Source organism: Chrysoperla carnea, chromosome 5, assembly GCF_905475395.1.
Source record: "Chrysoperla carnea chromosome 5, inChrCarn1.1, whole genome shotgun sequence".
Lineage (NCBI taxonomy): Eukaryota > Metazoa > Arthropoda > Insecta > Neuroptera > Chrysopidae > Chrysoperla > Chrysoperla carnea.
The window spans coordinates 16,756,479-16,778,781 of record NC_058341.1 but is presented as its reverse complement, the minus strand read 5'-3'; the positions used below and the strand labels follow the sequence as shown (position 1 = coordinate 16,778,781).

At 29.5% G+C, this 22,303-nt stretch overlaps 1 protein-coding gene across 2 annotated transcripts; it reads right to left on the bottom strand.

Moving 5' to 3' along the window:
• Positions 1-4,044: 4,044 nt before the first annotated feature.
• LOC123299967 (probable nuclear hormone receptor HR3) lies at positions 4,045-22,075 on the bottom strand. Of its 2 annotated transcripts, XM_044882403.1 has the most exons (10): positions 21,528-22,075; positions 19,535-19,762; positions 11,863-12,034; positions 10,911-11,125; positions 9,404-9,925; positions 6,195-6,479; positions 5,834-6,073; positions 5,546-5,699; positions 4,797-5,383; positions 4,045-4,071 (listed from the first exon to the last, which is right to left on the bottom strand). In XM_044882403.1, the coding sequence occupies exons 2-9, from the start codon at positions 19,545-19,547 to the stop codon at positions 5,278-5,280; spliced, it is 1,707 nt and encodes a 568-aa protein (XP_044738338.1). In that variant the 5' UTR covers positions 19,548-19,762; positions 21,528-22,075; the 3' UTR covers positions 4,045-4,071; positions 4,797-5,277. The 2 variants fall into 2 exon arrangements, with proteins under 2 accessions (XP_044738338.1, XP_044738337.1); XM_044882402.1 differs by lacking the exon at positions 9,404-9,925.
• Positions 22,076-22,303: the final 228 nt, after the last annotated feature.

The window sequence follows — 22,303 nt, the reverse complement described above, 5'->3', positions numbered from 1 at the left end:
TCGCAAAATTTACTAACAGCTGTGAGAGTTTTTCTCACCACTTCAGTAAAGTCGGTAAAAAATAGCCGTATATCGGATGTCATCGTTATACTTGGGCTATCTCCGTAGAAACACAATAGTTTGCGTAATAGCTTGATCTTTTTTCTCATCACAAGAGTAAAAATTGTGGTACGAAAGACGACCAGCCTCAAGAGTTAATTCGATACTTGTTCCATTGTGTCAATTTGAGAAAGGGAAACAGACAAAGACAGACACGTAAACATATTTAACCTCAATCCAAAAAACATCTTTCTTCTAAATAAGTAGGCAGTAAAAAGGACCCTGTATTAATTGTAAACACGACTCGTTTCAAACATTTTCACAATTTCAAATTTGAAAACCCGATTTTTTCTTCAGTTTTCATCCACATCCAAAGAATTTTTGAACACACAAATTCCCAAAAAAAATATTAATCAATAAAAAACTATTTTTTTATCAATAAATATTTTAACAGTTTTAAAAATTGAATTTTCTTTTAATAAATTAACTTTTTTCTTATATGAATGAAATGCGCATGTGTGTGTATGTGTGTTTTGTTTGTGTATGTGAGAATTAATTAATATAATTAATATTAAATATTAATTATTTTAAATTTGTTTTCCTATTATTTTTTTAAATCCATTTTATTTTTTATATATATATATAGCTCAGCAAATATGTAACAGGTTATGGGCTCAGTTTTTTTTTTTATATGTATGTATATCTTTGTCTAGTATATATAGATTTCTTATATATCTCTGTCTCTCTCTGTGTGTCATTTTTCCATTTTTAATTTACTTTTATTTTTTCTTATTTTAAGTGTTTTTCTGTATACAGGGGGGACTAAAAGCAAGTTACCCATTTCTTCACATCAAATTTAAATTTCAATCTGGGTTTTGATAGCAATGGATACAAAATCAAACTATTAATTTTTAAATTGAATATTGAGATCTCATTTTTTTGAATGAAACTATTTATTAAATTAAATAAGAAGCATTCTCTTTCTGCACTGTTATTAGTAGATTTCTGATGATCCCACTTGTACAGCCTTTATGGGGGACGATGAAACTTCCATACATATTATTTGCACACGCAGAAACGAAGGATGTCAGGTTTAGAATGTTTGAGTCCGAAATTTTGGATTCATCAATCCTGGGAGAAAGCTATGGGCTTTCTGACTTTTGGTTTAGTTGCTAGGAACCCATTCGCGGTACCCCTCTTATGTTTCGTGGTTTTAACTTCTCTTTCGTGCTAAATCGCTTGTACGGAAAAACTCGTCACTGATACTTGCGCTAATAAAGAATTGGGCGTTTTAAAAACTAAATTTTTTTCATATTTAATTAATTTTAAACTAAGGGTTTCTGGAACAAAGGTTGATTGTCGGAATTTCTTATCCCATTCAAAAGATTTCTGTTATGATTTAATAGATAACTTTTCTTTTTGACCTCCCTGTATACAAATTCTTTTAATAATAATTAATAGAGCTTAAAAATTAATCAATATTTATATATATATAATTTTTTTGTTTATTTTTAATAATTGTAAATAGAAAAAAACTTTTATATATATATATTTTTTTTTAATATAACAGTACTCGTGTTTTTTTAAATTATTTTTCTCAAGGTATATTTTCATTTTTTCTTAGGTACGTTCACTACCAATATAAATAACGCGAAAAAACAATGAAAAAATTATTGTATGAAAAACAAATGGAATATTTTCTAGATAATCGAAATCACAAATATTTAGACGAAATTTATTTGGAACTAATATAATTACCATAAACTAGTTAGAGCCAAATATTAATATTTAAAAAAAATAATATATCAAAAAATTGATTAATATTTTTTTTTTTCAAATATTAATATTTGGCGCTAACTAGTTTTTGGTAATATAATTGCTTGGAAGAGTTTATCGCACTAGTGTTGCAAGTGGTGAATTACTGTAAAAATACTGTGAATTTAGAGGTTTTTTTGGTTTTTCGACAAGTGATTTTATACTAAAATGTGATTTTAAATATAGTTCAAAATTTTTAAAGTGATAATTTTTATTTGTATTTTACTTTTGGTAACCCAAGACGCGCATATACCACTACTTTTACGCGCCTTTTTTAAGAAAAACTTCCAACCCTTCAGAACGATTGCGTAGTTCGTATAGCTTCGTTATACTTATATCTCCGTAGATACACTGTGTTTTCAACGACAGAAGGCAGATAAAAAAAATGTGATAAGTAATTATTATTAAAAAACATTTTATAGGATAGATAATTCCAGAGCATATAATAAGTAAGTAAATTTAATATACTATTCTGTCATATGAATTAATGTACTTCCACATGTATGTAACCTAAAAACATATTGTATCACAAGAATAATGTTTGTGGTACGAAAGACGATCAGTCTGAAGAGTTTTAACAATAGATTAGCCATCTAAGTTTCGTATAGACATCTGTGATTTTATATTTATATACATATAGTGGGACTCGAACAAGTCGTAAAATTGTGGAAATAATCAAATATTGGAAAAACGGCGAATTAAGAAAACATTTACCAAAATAACTGACAAATAAGCGTTCGATTGCCAAAACGGCGAATTTTCCCATGTTTATCCATGAATACGGACAGAAAAAAATGGCTTAAAGCGAAAAGAGGATTATTCAGGTACTTACCATTCACAATTCAAGGATGTCCAAATTCAATTTGTCAGGTTCTGGGAGGTAAATTAAATTATCTTCAGCCTACATGGGAAAAAATAATAATTTGGGGTGGGTGCTATAGAAACTGAATTCGAATCAACATTTAACTGACTTAACTTTCTGAGATCAAATGTCGGATTATTAATTTTGAACTTGAAAGACCAAAAGGAGTTGTCTTATTATTTCCTGTCTTTTACGCCCTTTTTAAAGAACCCACTCGATATATATATTTTTCTGTTTTTAAATATTTAAATATAAATTTTTTTTTGTGTACATTTTTATAGCGTGTTTATATAAATTTTTTCATAAATGTGAAAACATCGTTTTTTTTTTGTGGTGGTGAAAATCTGTTTAGTTCTTTCTAAAAATATATCTAAAAAGTTCGCGCGGCGATTTAACGTGAAATAATTTTTACCTAGAAGTGAAAATTTTTTTATTTGGAGAAAAAATTAAACAGATTTCTTTTTTCATCATTTTCATCTAGAGAATATAAAATCGATTTTTTGTTTTGTATGCATATATAAGGTTTTTCCATTTTCTTTTTTTCACTTAATTTAATAATATTTTATATAAAGGGTTTCAGTGATTTTTTTCTTTTTTAATAAAAATATATAAATATAATCGAATTCTAAAATAGATGCAAAAATATTTTCATCACAGAATAAAATTTTCTAAACTGGCACGCTTCTTGCATTTCTCAACTTTTTTCCTTTGTTTTACTTGCTTGAAGAAACATATGGCTTCGTTATTTGTTGTAATTTTGAAAATTTCTCGATTAATATTAGTCCAAAACTTGTATAATGAGTCAAGTTTCAGAAAATAATATTTAAAACAATTTACCTTCTTAGCATTTTTTATCTAAGTTTATCTAAAATATCAAATTTGTAATTTTTCGAAAAAAAATAAATCAAATTTTTTATTTTAAATATTTAAGCGTAAATATCGTAGAGAAAAAAAATGTCTAGGAGGATAAATTGTAGTAAATTTTATTTTTTACAACTTTGCTACAATACTGGTTGAATAAATTGTCTTTATATTTTCTAGCTCTTGAAGAAGAATTTAATAAATTCGAAACGTTGCGCAAGTAAGTAATTTTCTTTCATAAATTTATTCCCGCATATCTTTTAGAGTTACCGTGAGTATATTTATATATTTTTAGAATTTATTTATTTTATTTTTATTTAATTTTTATATTTTTTTTGGATTTTTTGGTTTAATTTTATTTTTTTATATATTTTTTTTAATAGTATAATTATATATCTATTTTCACAACAAATAAATTTTTTTATTAATATTATTTATAATTTTAATATATATATTAACATTTTTTTAAGGCCGTCACATTCATTTAAAGGAATCTGGAAAGAAAGAAAAAAAAAGATTTAATTATGAATTAAAAAATATTAAATATGATATTCGGTCACTATTTTTCAATAAGTTAATTCTGCGAAGAACATAAAAAAACTTTACTAAAACTTTGTGTACTTGTGGTACTACAAGACAGATATGGTCTGAGTACAATCGCAGGCGTTCCGGAAGTTCTCATATCACTTCCAAGGGTCTCTGTTCGCAAAGTTGTTGCGGCTATCACAGGACACTGGCTGGGCCAAGCATGCTGAAAGCTTAGGCCTGGCAGTGTATCACGACTACTGCAGGAGCTGTCACAGTGGTGACGAGGAGGAGACAATGTCTCATCTTCTCTGTCACTGCCCAGCTCTTGTTATGAGGAGATGGACTTACTTGAGCCAGCCTCTCTTTGACGACCTCTCCGACCTAAAGTCGGCCCCGTCAAAGCCCTTCTGCTGTTCTTAAACAGCTTCAAATGGTTCATGGAGTAGTGGCCGGGGATGGGCAAACCCTTTTACGGTATCACACCGGCCCTATGGTCTAAGTGTGTCCCACCCCACGACAGCCACTCTAACCTAACCTTACCTGACCTGTGTACTTCCACACAGTGATATAGATTCAGCGAGGCTAAACCGTTTAGCCGATCTTCAGGTGACTTTTTGACGTTCTATCCGGCAATGAGTTTTCGCCAAAGTGTCCCTAAATAATAACAAAAAACTCAAATGGTTTTACTTACCATGGCAATTGCAAAGGCCCCGTTATAATATCATGCTCAACGTGTTGTGTTCATTTGTTTGTCGATGATGATCTATAGATCCAGGATGTAAGAAGAAATTATCATTTGCTGCATTGGTAATTGTTGTTGATTGTTGTGTATAAAGTTGATTATTATTAGCATTATTATTATTATTATTAAAATGATGAGTCATTGTTGAAGATGATAATGATGAAGTTGAGGAGGCAGTTGTGGTTGATGAAGACGATAACGATGATGAAGTATGATGATAATAATGATAATTATTATTTGATAAAGTATTCAACGTAGTATTGTTGTTATTATTATATGGTCTAGCTGCTGTTATTACAGATTTTGTATTGTTGATCATTTTAATTGTTGATGTTTGTTGTGTATTGTTGTTATTGTTGTTGTTGTTGATAATATTAGTAGTACTATTGTCATTATTTGTGATCGTTGATGATGTGGTCACAACAATGGCTCAGCTATCCACACTGAATAACTCTTTATGTAATGCTGGGAATTCTAGATGCGGTGCTGAACGTTTCAATCTACCTAAGGCCTCCATATGTAACATACTCACTTCCCTAAAACAAAATAAAAATTTTAAATTAGTTTTAGTCGAGATTTCTGGTTAAAATATCGTTCGCTTATGTTAATATCTCCAAGACAATCATCCTTCGGACGAAATATCTCTTTGACGATATATACACAAGCTGGAATCAAGAATGGAAAAATTGTCAACTTACCTTAATTGTGGTATTTTTGTTAGCAGTGCGTCACAAACAGTGACATCACCTTTAATTGGCAATGCATGATTTCGATCCAATTCAGCTTTTAGCGCTCGCAGCACAGCTTGTGATAAACGACTGATTTCTGCTACTCCCCGTAATCCAGGTCGATCTATAAAAAAGAATCATAAATCTAAAATTATTAAGGAAAAACACGAAAGATTCGCTAGTCGAATCCAGGAAATTCTTCCCGTGATTGAGAAATTTCCAAAAAATGATTAAACAAAAGTTGTAGAATAAAATTACCTGGCGATAACAAAACACACGCAGAATATAAGGCTAATTCAGTTTCAGTTAATTTTAATTCAGCAACACCCTTCGCAATTTCGAACACACACGTGACTAATTTCATTTCAGATGTATCTGATGTAAAAAAGGCATCTTGAGGCAATAATGTTTCACCATATAGAACACAACATGTGCCTCCGGGCCCGCCCGTGAGATCTAAATACCGTGACATTCGTATCACGGCTAATTCAAAACTACCTGTAAAATTCAAGAAAAGCATACATTTAATAATCGTACTTATATCTCCTTCTGGTGGCCATTTTATCTCTTGGAAACAAAATGACAATCTATAATTTTGCCACTTTTGATATGTATTTACCTGCTTTTAATAATACGATTTGATCATCTTGTGATAATTTCATAAAACCTGGTACCATTTTAGCAAATTCAATAATCTGTTGTATAACAGTTGTTAATTTTTGCGCACATTCTAACCATAATTCTTCATGTGCCATATTTTTATAGTACAGTAATCGACTAAGACTCTCGTGTTGCGTCTGTGGTTTCTTAAACATTTGATGTATTTGATCCAATGAATATATACACGTTCGATTATGCGCGTCTGCAATCGTTTTCGATAATAATTCACTGATTTCGGCTGGATCTACAAAAGATCGGAAAACAAACAAACAATTAATAATAGAACATTTTTTTAATAAAAATTTTCAAAAAACAAATGATGGTGTTTGAAAAAATGAGAAATTCGCTAAAAAAATGTCCGTTATAACCTTGAAAATATATTCAGTATAAATTCAAAATGGTTGAAAATTCAAAATGGTAGCTATGACCTTGAATATGTAAAATATTCTACTGATTTAAAATGGTCGTTATAACCTTGAGAGTATGTCAAAATAATATTAAAAATGACTCAAAATATTAACTAATTGTCATGGAAAATTGATTGATGATTCATGATTACAAAAGCGTGTCTAGAATTCTGGTCATTCTGGTCATGGAATTCTGGTCACCTAAGTGTGGATCTCTCTTCAAATCTTATTCCAAGTTTTTAGTTTTAGAAAGAGATTCAACTCAACAATTTTCTTGAGAATATAATGTTAAATTTTATTCAAAAACCACAATTTAAGCAATTCTCAAATGAGAATTTGAAATAAATTTTGGTTGTAGTCCAATCATCTTAGGGTTTAATCTCGGAATCTAACGAAATAAGCCCGCGAATATTTGTAGAAACCTTTATTTTGATAGTACCAATGTTGTCTCAATAGTCACATCTGATCACTTGTCAGTGTCCTTAAATATTCAAGGTCAAAGGTCGCTAAAATGTTGAGAATTTTATCCTACAACTTTTATAATATGACAAAAAAAACGAGATATTCTCAAAAAAAACTGACTTTTGCAACCGTGACCATATGTGACAACATTTGTACTTTCAAGATAAGCGCTCATCAAAATAATCACCTTATTCCGTTAGATTTCGAGGTTGGCCCCATGTTTAGACTAATATGATCCGGTTATTGAAAAAAAAAAGCATAAAATGTTTAGATTAAATATTCTAAGAGCCAGTTACTCTAAAAATTTGTGGATTATTTTCTGGTACTTTAAAATGTATGTAAAATTACAGGGTTGATCCAAAGAACATAATCCAAAACGTTAATATCAGCCCTACGTTGGCCGTCTAGTTCGAATTTATAAAGATACAGTCTAAGTTAAAAAAATTAATGATATATTTATTTAAACATTCTAAGCTTTCTTCGTACATTAAAACAACAACGACAACCTGAAAATTTCGAGCGCTTTCTTTTTTTGAATTTTTGAGAAAAAATTTTGAACACGTAAAACATACAAAACACAAAAAACAACACATATAAAACGCATTCCCGAATTATAATAGTGTGAACTAGCCAATTATTCCAAAATTCATTTCATGCGCAAATAATTCTCAAATTTAATGGAAAGCATCAAAAAACAAAATTATATTTTAAAAAAAAATGGTGGTTTGATTTGAACGGCTTTTTTACGTCAACCAAAACATGCAAAATTTTTTTTTAATGATATCAAAAATGGCACACACAATCATGCTTTGAAATTAAAAAAAAAATGATATAAGCGAAATAAAATGGATAAAATTAAAACAAACCAATAAACACAACAAACTTTTTGGAGTAAATCGAATGCCCAACAAAAGTAATGGTATGTTTTAAAAACGAAACCAAACGAAACAAAAAATAAATAAAACTAAAAATCATGAAGCAAATTTGAGATTTTGTCTTATTTTTGTTTGGAAAATAAATCAGTCGAAATCCATTTAGTCAACACATAAAAATGTGTATAAATCCATAAAATATATGCAATTTTTATTATATTTATGTAGTTGTTTTTGCCTATACTATCTAAAAAGACTAAAAAATAACATTTTTATTTTGAATTTGTGCATTCCCATTTTACAATAAGTACCTATTTGTTACTTTTTTTTTCATAGGTTTTGTTGATAGTTCGAAAAATAATCTAGGCACTTTATGTAAACTATGGGATTAACAAAAAATAACAACTTCATGTTTTATTCTGCATCTATTAATTAAGTTAGTTTTGAAAATATACCGGGTGTTTACTTTCAAATATTTAAACATATTTAGTCCTTCGTGTTCTAGAATTATAAATCTATTTAATTACATAAATTCTGTGACAGCATTTAGAAGTGATTCCATATCTACAAGGGCCTTTTTTGTCTTTGTAAAGCTCTTGAAAGAGAAATTCAATTTTTATTGCGTCTCAGCACATATTCATCATGCGTTCATGAATTTGAATCAGTTCGTGATTTTCGTAGTCAAATTGTTACTAGTTTAATTCGAACAGACCAGACCGATGCCAGAAATGAAGGAAAGGGGATATCCCTAATCTAACCACAGACTTCGATTTATCTAGACTATTAACATGGGAGATTGCCTGTTATAGGATTATGTGAAACAACTTGTATTATTTGTTAATATACTTCGTTTTAGTTTTTGGGCAATTATTTGAAAAAACAACAATTTTGTTCCTCTATTTCCTCTATTTTTATAGACATTTGGTAAAATATTTTCCAATAAACAGTAAACACCCTGTATAAATAACTATTGATATTTTTGACATTTAGAAGAAAAACAATTGAACAAATGTCAATTTTTATTTGCAGAAGACTTTTAATTGAAATATTATCAAAAAAAGTTGATAAAAAACATAATAATACTTTTAAATTGGGTCAATTCGAATTGAAAACCCATCGACATATATAGTATGGACGTAGTCATCCTGATACTAAACACAATAATGCGGGAGAAAGAGAGAACTATTGATTAGAAAGAGATATATTTGCTCCGTCCAAACATTTATGTCGATGAAAAACACCATAATATGAACATCGAACAATAATAATAAAAGAGGCATCAACAAAAAAATCAAATTAATAAAAATAAAAAAGACAAATTAAAAATTAAAAACAAGTGGCGATATCTATACGAGACAGACAGAACAACAACACAGCCAAGTAAAAGTACGAGTAGTGATGAGAGAGAGAGAGACGCACGGACTTACTTGGAACAATATTCATTTGTTCACAAGTATCATCACTACAAACGATCGTTCTGGTACTTGTCGCATCGGTACTACGTTGGGCTTGTGATGATACCGTTGTCGATGAAGAAGATGTCGATGCTGATTGATTTTGTCTAGTATTATTGTTATTATTATTATTAGAAGTACTACTACTAGCTGTTGTGTTATCAACAGATGATGAAGATGATGAAGCTGCTGAAGAAGATGTCGATGATGACAAACCTGTACGTGTTGGTGGCGGGATTGGTGAATTTATAAATGTTGTGCTATCAACATAACTTCCAACTGATGATAAATTATCAACATTACTACTGCTACCATCTTGTTGTGTTGTGGTAGATTCTTGTTTTATCGATATTGATTGTTGTTGTATACTTGTACCACTAGATAGCGTTGCCGCCGATCCCGATGATGGATTTTGTGTTATACGATTATTGTTACGCGATTGTTGTATTGTAGTGTTTATTGATTGTTGTGGAAGTTTACTATCACCATTTCCGCCTATGTATAAATTTTATATAAGGCCACGGTTTAGAGATTTATACAAGATTTAAAGAAAATATCGTTGACAGAGATTCTTTATTTAAATTCTGGATCTTTTTCGAAATTCTCTCCTCTACTCAAATTTTGTGTAGAATCAATGTATTTTGATCAAAAACGATGATATATTATTTTCAGGATAGAAAAACGATATTGGATTGAGTTATTACGGGTTGCTCTTTTTATGGTACATATACCCCTTAAAGAAAGCCAACCCATATTAATTTTTCTATTACAAAAACAATTTTATCTTTATTTTTTGTCAAAATCTACCGATTTCAAAAAATTCTAGCAAGGGAAAGGCAATTTTGAATAATATCCAAAAATTTTTTTATACAAATTCTTGTCAAAGATTTTTTGTAGCCTAAACTAAGTTTACATTGAATTTAAATTAACATGATTGTTGTTTAACACCATTTTTTAATTTAACCTCAAATTTTTGATATTTTGACAGGAAAATGATTTACATTAAAGGTTTAAGGTTTACACGAAGGTTAAAAGTTAATTGTGGTATAATAAAATTATGAAACAATAGATTTTAATGCAGATATTTTGCGAAACAAGCGAATAATTTGATTTGAGGAAAAGAAAAACTGTCTATTAGCCATTCACAGACTTATATGCCTTATAAATTTGTAAGTCTGTGGGGGCATCTTATTTTATGTTCCTAATATCTGTGAATGAATTCGATCCGATTAAAAATTATTGTTTCATAATAAATTTTTGTGATTCTTGGTAACATTTTGAAATTTCTGGTGCACCCTGTAGCTACAAATGATTAAAATGTTAATAAACACAAAAAATGAGTTTTATTTGGACGCTTACACAATTACCAACGTGAATATTAGTGAAACAAAAAACCCAAATTTCCTGAGCATATTTTTAGGGCAAATTTTTTTGTTTAATATTATGGAATTTCCATAGATTCAATTATAAGAATACTAACCTGTTGGTAATTGATTACTAGTCATTAGTGTGGATGTATCTGGACCTAATGGATCCATTGATTGGCTCGGCCGTGGATCGTACGCTGTTGTACTATCAACATAATCTGCTGATAATTCATAACCCATTGTTGATCCGGCCCCACTACCGGGTGTCACTTGTGTTGTATTGTATGCGTATGGTGTATAGCTGCCAACTTCACTGTTATATGCATAGCTACAAAAAAAGCAGAGAACGTTCGGCATGAATAAAAGCAAAATTTTGATGAAGAATGAAAGTGGGAGAATAAACATGTTGAAAATGATGAAAATTATGGTTAGATAAGAATAAATGGGAGTCAAAAATTAATAAATTTTGGATGATAGTGGAAGCGGAAGTTAATATTCGAAGGGAAAAAAGAGAGATTGCATTTTACAAACGATCGACGGCTATAAACGGGGAAAATAAAATTTTGGGTCATTTGTAGTCCAAGATTCCTTTGATATATCTTTAAATATGTCATATCCATGTCCATTAATCCCGAGAATGGCCTAGGGGCTCAACCAAAGGACGCGAATGAGTTTATGTTTCTACGAACGTTTCATATTTTTGATTAAAATAATATTAAATAAAAATGAAAATTCCCATGCATTTGAAAAGCGCGTTGAAAAAAATTGTTCCGTATTTTGGCGGAGAGAAAGTTTTGAACGATTCTCGAACTGCAACTTTTTGTGACTGGAAGTCGACTGATTTCCACCCTCAAAATTTAAAAAGTAAGTCTCAAATATTTTTATTTACTCATTTTTTTTGAGAACGTTCTATAAGTGGAAGATTTCCAATATAATAATTGTCTGCAATGGATGTTAGTGGGAACAAAAAATCGATAGACCCAGGAAAGGAGTAAAAAATTGATAAAATAAATTTTGATGAATTCGATGAATGTGTTTATACTCATCCCATTTGCTTCATATTACCCGCCGTTATAATGATGTTGTAACTGATCACTGCTTGATGGTGTCTGTTGTTCAAATACGGAACTATCTGGTGCTGCCGCATCAGATTGTGCACGCATTTGTGCTCGATGAAATCGTACTTCATCTTCCACTTTTTCACGTTGTTTCTTTGACATACGACCAAATTTCACAGCTAAAACAGAAAAAGAAAACATTAAATTAGATGAAGAATTCAAGAAATTTTGCCAACGTAAAAACGTATAATCAAAATTGAAAAGAGGCCCAAAAATTAATATTTCATAAGACCTCGCAAAAATCTAATAAATTAAATATTAAAAAAAAAAAAAAAAGATTTAAGTGAAAGTTTTGGAATATTTTAAAATTCAAATAACAATGCAGCATAGACAACGCATGTAGTTAATAATAAACAAAACTCGATGTACGGGATTTGTATTAAACACTTCGACATAACATTAAACAAGTGAAAACACGCAATTGGTTGAGTTAATTGTTTAAATACTCTGTATAGAAAGTATTGAATGTCAGTGCTTGCCTTATTTTTAGTAAATTATTAGAATAAATTAAAAAACCAATCCAATTTTGGCGGCCTTTTGGCCTTTCTCCCGGACTTGTTTTGGTTTTCGAAAGTATTTTCTAGAATTTTTTTTTCAATTTTCAAAAATCTCTCATACGACCTCGAGCTGTAGCTGCCTGCAAATTTTCAATAGCCTATCTTTTATAGTTTTGGAGAAAATGGACACCCAAGTTTTGTCCTAATAATTTGCGCCCTCACGACAAAATGTCACGATGTTTCAAACAAAAAATGTGTATATTTTTTATATTTAAACTTTTGTTCTATCTCTAACCGTTTTAGACAATGGGTCCTACGGATTCAAACTATAATTGACCTTTTTTGCTCATTTACAAATTTAAACTCACTTTTTACGTCCCTATCACTCTATAAAAATACCATCTTGATATCTCTTTTCGTTTTTGAGCTATCGTGTTTACGGACGGACAGACAAACAGTCCGGAAATGGACTAATATGGGTGATTTTATGAACACCTATAAAAAATTTTTGTTTGGATCATCAATATTTTTAAGTTTTAAAAACTAAGAGACTAAATTCGGTATATCTTGATATACAGATATAAAATTAGAATTATTGATGAATTATTGAAGTATTCATCTCACATTCTTATCAATGTAAAAATATTGCTACAATTTGAAATAATTTTATCATAAAATTTCTATATCTTTCAAAAAAATCATTTTATAAAATATGGTGGGAGCGCAAATAAATGCATAAAGGATATCCTAATCTAATGTATTGCATAATTTAATTGCGCTTCCACCATTTTATTTACTATATCTGGAAATATGTTTATTTACTTCAGTTATTCTTAATTTTTTTATCCTATTACATTATTTATAGTATGCCTAATTATTTAGTACACTTGCTGTAGATAAATAGCCATAATTGTTATTTTTTAAATGCGTGAATTGTAAATATTAATTAAGAATTTTGTAACATAAACAATGGGATTTGTTATAAACAATTTAAAATTTGTTTTGCTTGTTACATAATCACACAAAGCAAAAGTAATAAATAAATAAAAAACTGGCGTGGGGGGGGGGGTGAAAGGATGAACGGATCAAATTGATGTAAATTTATGAAAAAGTAAGTAAGTTTAGTCTATTGTTTCTTAATCAGTTTGTGGATATTCTTGAGCAATTATGAACCAAAACTCACGAAAATTGTAAGAATTGTTTTCCATATAGGATTTTGGGTGATATTGATATCGTAAAAAATACTCTTCCAATTGCTAAAAGAATCTGATTTTGTATTTTTTGGGTTCAATAGTCTTGTGTAATGATTTTTATGTGAAATGTTTCAAAAAATATTTTTTCATGTTATTGCCCAAAATCGTATATGGTGCTACATATTTTGGAGAAATTTTTGACGATTTTTTTTTTTAAAAATCTTAGATAATAAAAATTATGAGCTTCTTGGCAGCTTTTAAAGTGTTCTAATAAAATACAAAAAATCCGGAATCGATAAAATCGACGCAATCATAAAAAAATTTGTTTGCGTTTTTGATGAGAGGAATAGAGGAGTTTTTCTAAATTTTTCTCTGTTTTCTTTTCTTCTCCCAAACTTCATTTTGAAAGGTTTAATATTTTTGTTTCCATAAAATAAGGACTTATATTTATAAAACCTATTTGAATAAAGTTTTTTTTTTATTATGGGCAACAATTTTAAATCTTGTAAATAACTAATAATAATAATAATAATATTTTGCAAGCAATTAACTTAACTGTCTCGCCCATCTAATAAAAATGTTTGCCGCACCCTCGACAAAAATATTGAAATCCGAACATAATAATACAAAACCTTTTTTTTTCTCTAACTAACTAAATTACAATGAGCAATGGGTAAATTAAAGAAAGAGAACATTGTAAAGTTAGTAAATAGTCATAATTTTTAAACCAAATACCCAAAATATAAAAATTTTATTGAGTTCACGAATGGTTTTACGATATATTTTGATTTTAACACAAGAATTATATATTTTTTTTAAAGTCGGTAAAATTTACTTTGTGGTCTTAAAAATTTGGTTGACCAAATATCAATAAAAACTAATTTTTATGGTTCTTTTAAATGACGACAAATATTTTGTGACATCTTTCTTGACTTGGAAAGTTGACAAGATTGTAAAAAAAAGATTCGGTAAGGTGAAGATTTGATTGGAAAAATAGGATCGGATTTTACTAGGTTTTTTGCCCAGCGTTTTATTTTTGCTGTAAATCAAGTTTTTTGGAGTTTTCTTCAAAGCTTAGCTTTTATAGTTCGTTAATTTCCATTGATATGAATGGAGTATTTAATATTGGGAAAATTTGGGGAAATCCGATTAGTATCTTCGTAAAAAAGAGACAATTTTGAATCAAAAGTTTTTTTTTTTTTTTTTTTATTCAGCTTGAAGACATAAGACAATGAGTCAATCAGAAATAATGAATTCGGGCATAAATTATATTTTGAATTTGGTCAACTAACTGAGTGTATTGATCAAAGTTTTACTCGTGATCATGAACATTTTAAGCAAAAGCTTTTTTTCAAATTTAATTCATCTTGAAGAAGTTTGAAGACATAGTCGACGAAACGTGGCTAATTTAATTTATTTTCTTTGCACTTTTAACTAAAAAAAACGAATTTGGACAGACTTTATTTTAAATTTTGTGAACTGGCTAAATATATCTTGATCATCATTCTAACCAATCCTAACCAACTCCTATCCCTACTTATATTATTTAAGTTTCCTTATATATGCTTGTATGTTAGTTACGCTTTCATGCACAACCTACTGAATGGATTTGAATAAAATTTCATCAGAATATATTCATAACGCATGAGCTAGAATTTATAAAACTATACTAAAAAAAATTAAATTTAGTCTTACATTTCACTGTGCCATAAATTAAAGATTTCTGTAAAAGTGGTAAACAAGATACAATTCATGGCCATCTGTTCTAATATACTGAATGAATTATGAGTATTTTACGTGTGAGAAAAAAAATTGATAACTGTACATGTATTCTACCTGTGCTTTATTTCGAGTTTTATGGAAAATGAGAGATATAGAGGTGAAGGCTATAACACGGTGGTCTATACCATTCTATACTTTTAAATCCAGCGAAGTGGGCGAGTATCATTCTAGTTAGTAAATAAATAGAATTATTTTTAGTATTTAATAATAAAAACAATAACTGTAAAAACTTTACATACGTAAAGTACATAGGTATACAGTTTTACATTGTACCGTTACGCACCGCATCGCAACATCGCACATGCGTAAGCATCGCGTTACCTTTTCATTCAATAAACTACACTATCTGACGTAGTACATACATACATATAAAATGTAATTTATTTAGGTAATCAAAAGGTTCAATGTCCTGTTTTTTTGTTAGTTTGTAGTTAGATAATCATTAATAAAAATGGGAGAGCCTTTGCTCCTAACCAATCCCAAATATAGGTATCTAATAATAATCATTTCTTTGTAATAACACATTTTCAATCATCGAATTAGATGAGTATATTGAAAATATTTTTGTGTGTATTGTGTGTAGAAGATATACGGAAAATGCTTGTTCATCATTTATTTATTTATATAATTTACAGAGTGTATCAGGTTAATAAGAAAGATTGGCAACTTTTAAGTTGTTTAATGCCAAACTCACGGAGTATTCTTGCTCTCTTTTAGTCGGTATCGTGGACTAACATCGAAAATGAAACATTAAGTTAGAACTACTAAACAATATTTTAAAAACTTTCTTGAAAACTACTCCACTAAGCGAAGGATTTCGAGAAAGTAGAAGTAGAATTAGACTGAACGTGCATGTATTTGTGTTTCGAGTCCTTTTGACCCGGAGACAAAAAACACCCTTTTTATCAAATTGGGTCAGAAACCTCTACATTCTTGTTCCTCGCCCCATTTTGGATCATTTTTCTTGACCCTCTACAAAATAACAAGGTTATATCAAAAGATGCGATCGATATAAATATTTAGCTGATTTGGCCAATCCTTTTTTTTCTAAGGAGGTTTTGAAAAGAAATTTGTACACCTCCCAAAATCCTCATGAAGATGGTAACATGTGAAAAGGAAAATTTCGAAGTAAAACAGGTTTTGAAAAGAAAGTTTTACACCTGCCAAAATCCTCATGATTATGGTAACATTTGAAAAGGAAAATATCGAAGTTAAACTTTACGAAAAATTAATTTACTTCCACTTTTCACTTTATAATATTAGCTTTTAGCGTATTTTCAAATTCTATTCGCAACTCTGAGACATTCTGTAAATTACTATGAATTAAAGATTATTGGAAAAATTACAAAAAGGAAAATATTTTACACGCAACTTAAAATATTATATATACAACGCGTTTATGTGAAAATTCAATTCATTTTTATTATAGCGAAATTTCCTACGGTTTCGCTTGTGTGCTATGACATCAATAATTGTGGCTTAGAAAGGACATTTATTTGAAAAGTTTCGCTACATTCGTCATTCCCATTTGAAATAATTAAACTCAACTTGCTTGTTTATCTCAGATCAGTGTATTATAAGCCTGTGCTATTTTCATTTTTTAATAGAAATACTCCCGAGAAATGTGATTTTTTTTTGGACTAAAAAAGAGCTTCCTTCGTTATTAAGTTTGTCTTCAAACGAGGTTACTTTTATAATTCGGTAATTATTTTCATTAGAAAGATATTTTTAAAATTGAAAGGTACAATTTTTCAATAAACATTATGTATATTCTTAAAAATAATTTGTCTTCGTTATACCAAAATGAACCCCTTCCCCCTAATAACTACCTCATAAAATACATAAATGAATAATTTTTCAATGACTGTCATAATTTAATTGATTAATTTTGCGTATGTGTGTATATTTAACAACCTAAAACCTATTTTTATACATACATAAAACCTCGGTATTTTTGTTTGTGTATGGAATTTAAGAGTAATTAATAAAAAACAAAACAAAATACTAGTTTCATTGAACTCTTGAGGAAGGCGAGTGGTTTAGGAAAACTGGGTGTAAAGATCATTAAACTTTGACGAATTGTTATTTCTTTCATATCTAGAATACTGCTTGTATAAATTACTTGCTGAAATAGCTAACGATGCCCGTATTTGTCCCGCCGGTGACACAGTTGGAGATGAAAACTAAATTTTGTTCACTTCAGGTGAAGAATTCTCACTGCACGGGTAGAAAAGTGAAGTTGATTTTTGAAAATCTTTAGAAGTTTGGAAAAGATGAACTCCTAGTTAAACCAAGAGGAAGATATAGAATAGTGACGTCATTGTACGGTATTGACATAGAAATTACATATAAAACGCTGTTTTACAAGAAAGAGACGAGTAATAATCTTGGAATGCTTTTATAACTTTTTCGTTATTTAATCAATTTTAGTTTAACTTTTAAATTTTCTTATGGTATCAAGTCTATATTTACATTTCTATGGGTATTGTGGCATATTCGATATCAGACATCTACCCCATTCGAGCAAATATGGCGATTATAAAAAGACCCGACTCTTTTAATACATCTTATGTATCAAAGTTCATATAAAACAAAGTGGCCTTGTAGAAAGATGCTTTATTTAAATTCTGAAACTTGAGTCATCTATGGTTATTAGGAATGGATCACAAATGACGATTTTGAACAAAAAAAATTTTGGTTTAAAATCGAAATTATTGAAGTTTCTACTAAATTGTAAGTACACAATATTATTACAAGAAAAGGATCTAAAGTAATTGTTTTAATAAAAGTGCGTTACTAAGATACGCCTATGAACGCCGCCTTTAGTAGGTATGATTAATACCCTTGGTATAAAAACTATGGACCCAGAGGGGATTCGATTATTCTTTCATGATATTAGATGTAATTTTATAGAGATATTTTAATAATAATATCTCTAATAATTGTTACATTTTAATAAATTATAATAATTATGTTTTAAAAAACAATTTATAATTATAAACAAATTATTTTTTATATTATTAAAAATCAGATTATGTAATAAAATAAAAAAAATATTTTGTAGCTTTGTTTAGACAACTTTTTTTATTTTTTCGCTAGGCATGTTTTTTGTTTATAAAATTTGACAATTGAAAGTTTACTTTTGATTGACATTAAAATAGAAAGTTCGATTTGGAATTATTATTATAAATAAATAAAATAATGCTAATATATTCAAAAGGCATTATTATTTAAATTATTTTTCATTAATTGGATATTAATTATTTCGATTACAAAACTATTTTCGATTATTGTTATTTGAATATTATTGTACATTTTAGGTACCGCTGATTTAGAAAGAATAAAATAAAAATGACATTTTAAGAGTAAAAAATAAATGATTACCGTATTTGGTTGGGTATTTAATTATATATAGTCTAACAAACTGGAAATTAATCTGATTTTGATTATACGTTTTTGAATATTTGGACACTAGGAAGTACCATTTGTAGAAAAAAATCACTGTATGAAAGAAAATTGGTTGCGATTTTCGAGGCATTGCTATTGGACTTAAATAAATTTCAATTTGGAGTATTTTTAAAAAAATTCGAAGTCAAAAAAGGGATCAAAACTATCCCTGAAATTAAAGCTTCTAGACCAGAATATCCACTTAATAAAAGCTCATACATGTAAAAAAAGCATTACAGAAAAATTACATTAAAACAACCAAGATAAAACATCCATCAAAGACTTGATTGTGTCTCTTTTTAATAAAATTGAATTTAAGAATTCTTATGGCAAACATAATATATGACGTCAATTACTATGCCCGATCTCTCAGTCTGTCAAATATCTGTCAAATTTTTAGTTTAAAATGATTATAGTATCCGTATTTCTTTGTCGATTTTAATTTAAAATTGCCCTTTTGTCATCTTTTTTACGGTATTTTCATATTTTGAAAGAAAGAAGAAATGCGAAAAAAAAATCATCGATATTCCCTATTACTGGATATAGTGCCCGTTGTCAAGAAATACAATACATCAAATTAGCCTTTTTTATCGTTGTCGAATTCTTGATAAATTCGGCATTAAGTGATAAACACCTCGAACATCGTAATACACAAAATATAACAAGCTTGAAGAATTAAAAAAAAATAATTAAAACTTACCATCACGACTCATTCCTAATCGTAAACATTTTTGTAATCGACAAAATTGACATCGATTACGATTCACTCGATCAACAACACAATTTTTATTACGTGGACATTGATAATTAACAACAGAACTTTGTGAACGTCTGAAGAAGCCTTTACATCCTTCACATGTGATCACACCATAATGTACACCACTGCTTTTATCACCACACACTTTACATGGGATTATTTCAATTTGTGCTGCAAAAAAAAACAAAAAGGAACAATTAAAAAAATATTGTGCATAAATAAAGAAAAAAAGCTTTTACAAAAGAGATTTCTTTATACAGCTTTTTCACTGAACTTTCAAGAATTCAATTGTGAAGATATCTAGAAATTAAAAATCTGTCTTTCTCGGTAATTCCTGAATATCAAATAGTGTCGTTTTTTTTTAATAGAAGTTCTTTCTCAACTGTGTGATTAACTTCGGGGAAAATTTTCTATGTTTGCTAGTTCCTTTCAGTGTAGCTTCTGTTTGAGTAAACTGAAAAAAGTTTTATTTCGGAAAGTTCTCTTAAATTGCAATGCTTAAAGATGTATGAGCATGATAACAATGTTATATTTAGGCTCAAAATGCAAATTTTTAAGAATAGATCATTGAAAATCGATATAAAATACATTGGCTCTTATGGAGAAATCTCCAAAAACGAAATATTTTGAAAGTTTTTGATAATTTTCACTTGGAACGAATGAAAATTGGAAAAATTCATAGGAATTTCGAAAAATAAAAGTACCCAGGGCTGGTAGAATATGAATACCAATAACATATTCAAATTTTAAATTGATAGGGTAAAGAGTAAAATCACAATGCTTGAAATTCATTTGTAACTTTAACCATTCTTATCCGGAAAACTGCTCTTCTTTATAAATTGTTTTTCCATCAATAAATATTTAAGAAGGTTCTTTAAAAAATTATCTTGTTTCACGCCAATAAAAAATGTGTATAGAACAGTCTTAAAGCAATTCACACGCAGTTGAAGAGTAACTTCCTTTACGATTGCATATCTTTCAATCGATTTTCACAGAAAAGCTAAGTTATATAATAAAATTGAAAAATTTATCAAAAATTTCACTTTCTTAAGCCCTTTGATTGAACCATGTACAAATTGTTTTGCTCAAAATATCAAATAAATAATTTACCATGTTTTTCATAATAATAACTACGTATAATTTTCCCAAATAATGTCATTGTTACACCCAAATTTTGGCACCCGAACAACAAAAAACACTTTAAAAAAAAACACCACTTGTTAAAAGATCCCGTGTGTTGACCAAAAACACGAGTTAATGACATCTGTTTATTTATTTTGATTTTTGGATGTGTACGTATACTCAGTTAATAAGATTAACAACCCCTTGTAAATATTAAGAGAGGGGATTTTAAGAGATTTTTGTTTGCTTACCTGAGGGTAGTAATACCGTTTTGTTTATTATGGGCTATGGGTAATAAAATAATGGTTTTATGGGGCGTTACTTGTTTGATAAATACAAATTTCTTTTATCAATGGAGTCGGCTAGTGTTTGGCAGATGTGACAGGGTAGTATTTAAACGCTATTAAGGTCTTTAAAACCAAAAACTTGTTCAATTGCATTCCTGTAATTCTTACAGGATGTTTATTGTATTCTTTTTTTTTTTTTAATATTTGGGGTTGTTGACCTTCTATTGACCAAAGTGAGTTTAACATGCTCGAAAAATGCAAAAGACAGATGGATTATTTACGGAATTGCTTCCTGGATGCTTAGATATTTTTGTCGTCACAATTTTGTTGCAGAGTTTGATGGGGAACATTATGTTCTGGTATCAGATTAGTCTTGGAGAGCCAGGTTGACTCTGATGTCAAACTCTGTAACTTTTGTTTTAGTTATTTTTTGATTGGTTAACTACAGAAGGAGCTATTAGGCATAATAGGCTAAAATAGTCCATCCGTATGACTCCGAAATAGACTGTTAAAGTAAATCTTCATACCTCTTATCGAGTTAGCATGTTTTGCACTAAGATTCCCACTACGGTCGCTTAAATCACCAATATCACTATTGTTTAAATGATCACCAGGTCCCACGGATGTTGATGCTCCACCTATATCCGAAGATCCACCACTATTGAATGAATATGGGGGCGGGGGTTGTTGTTGCGACGGTGGAGGACTTGTACTATCTGCTGATGGGACACAAGAAGATCCAGCTCCATCATCGGGATCAGTTCTTAGTCGATGATGATAATGCGGTGGATGAGATTGTTGATGATGGCTTTTGATGAATAATTCACTCTCTTCCACACTTAGTTCACCCCCAAGACATCGCTTTAAGATGATACCAGGTGGTGTATTTGTTGAAACACCACCAGAAGATGTCGATGACGATGGTACGCTACGTTGTTGATAGCATGGTGGTGGGGGATGATTTCCAGAACCACCACTTAAATTACCACCCCTTATTATTTCCCCTCCACGTGTTGATGCTGAAGATGAGGTCGGATGGTGGATTCCTTCATCTGGTGACCGTATATTCCATGTGGAGGGGATATTAACACTATTATTTTGATTTGAGGTACATTGTTGTGTTAAATTTGTATTGTTGTTATTAAACAAATCTTGGAATGTTTGTTGGGGTTGATGAATATTTGGATTGTTGTTGTTCATTGTTGTAATTTAATTGTTTCAAAATTTTATGATTAAAAATAAACGTCCACATAGGTAACAATGTTTGTACCAGCATGGCCGCGGCAAAAAATTTTGATTTTAA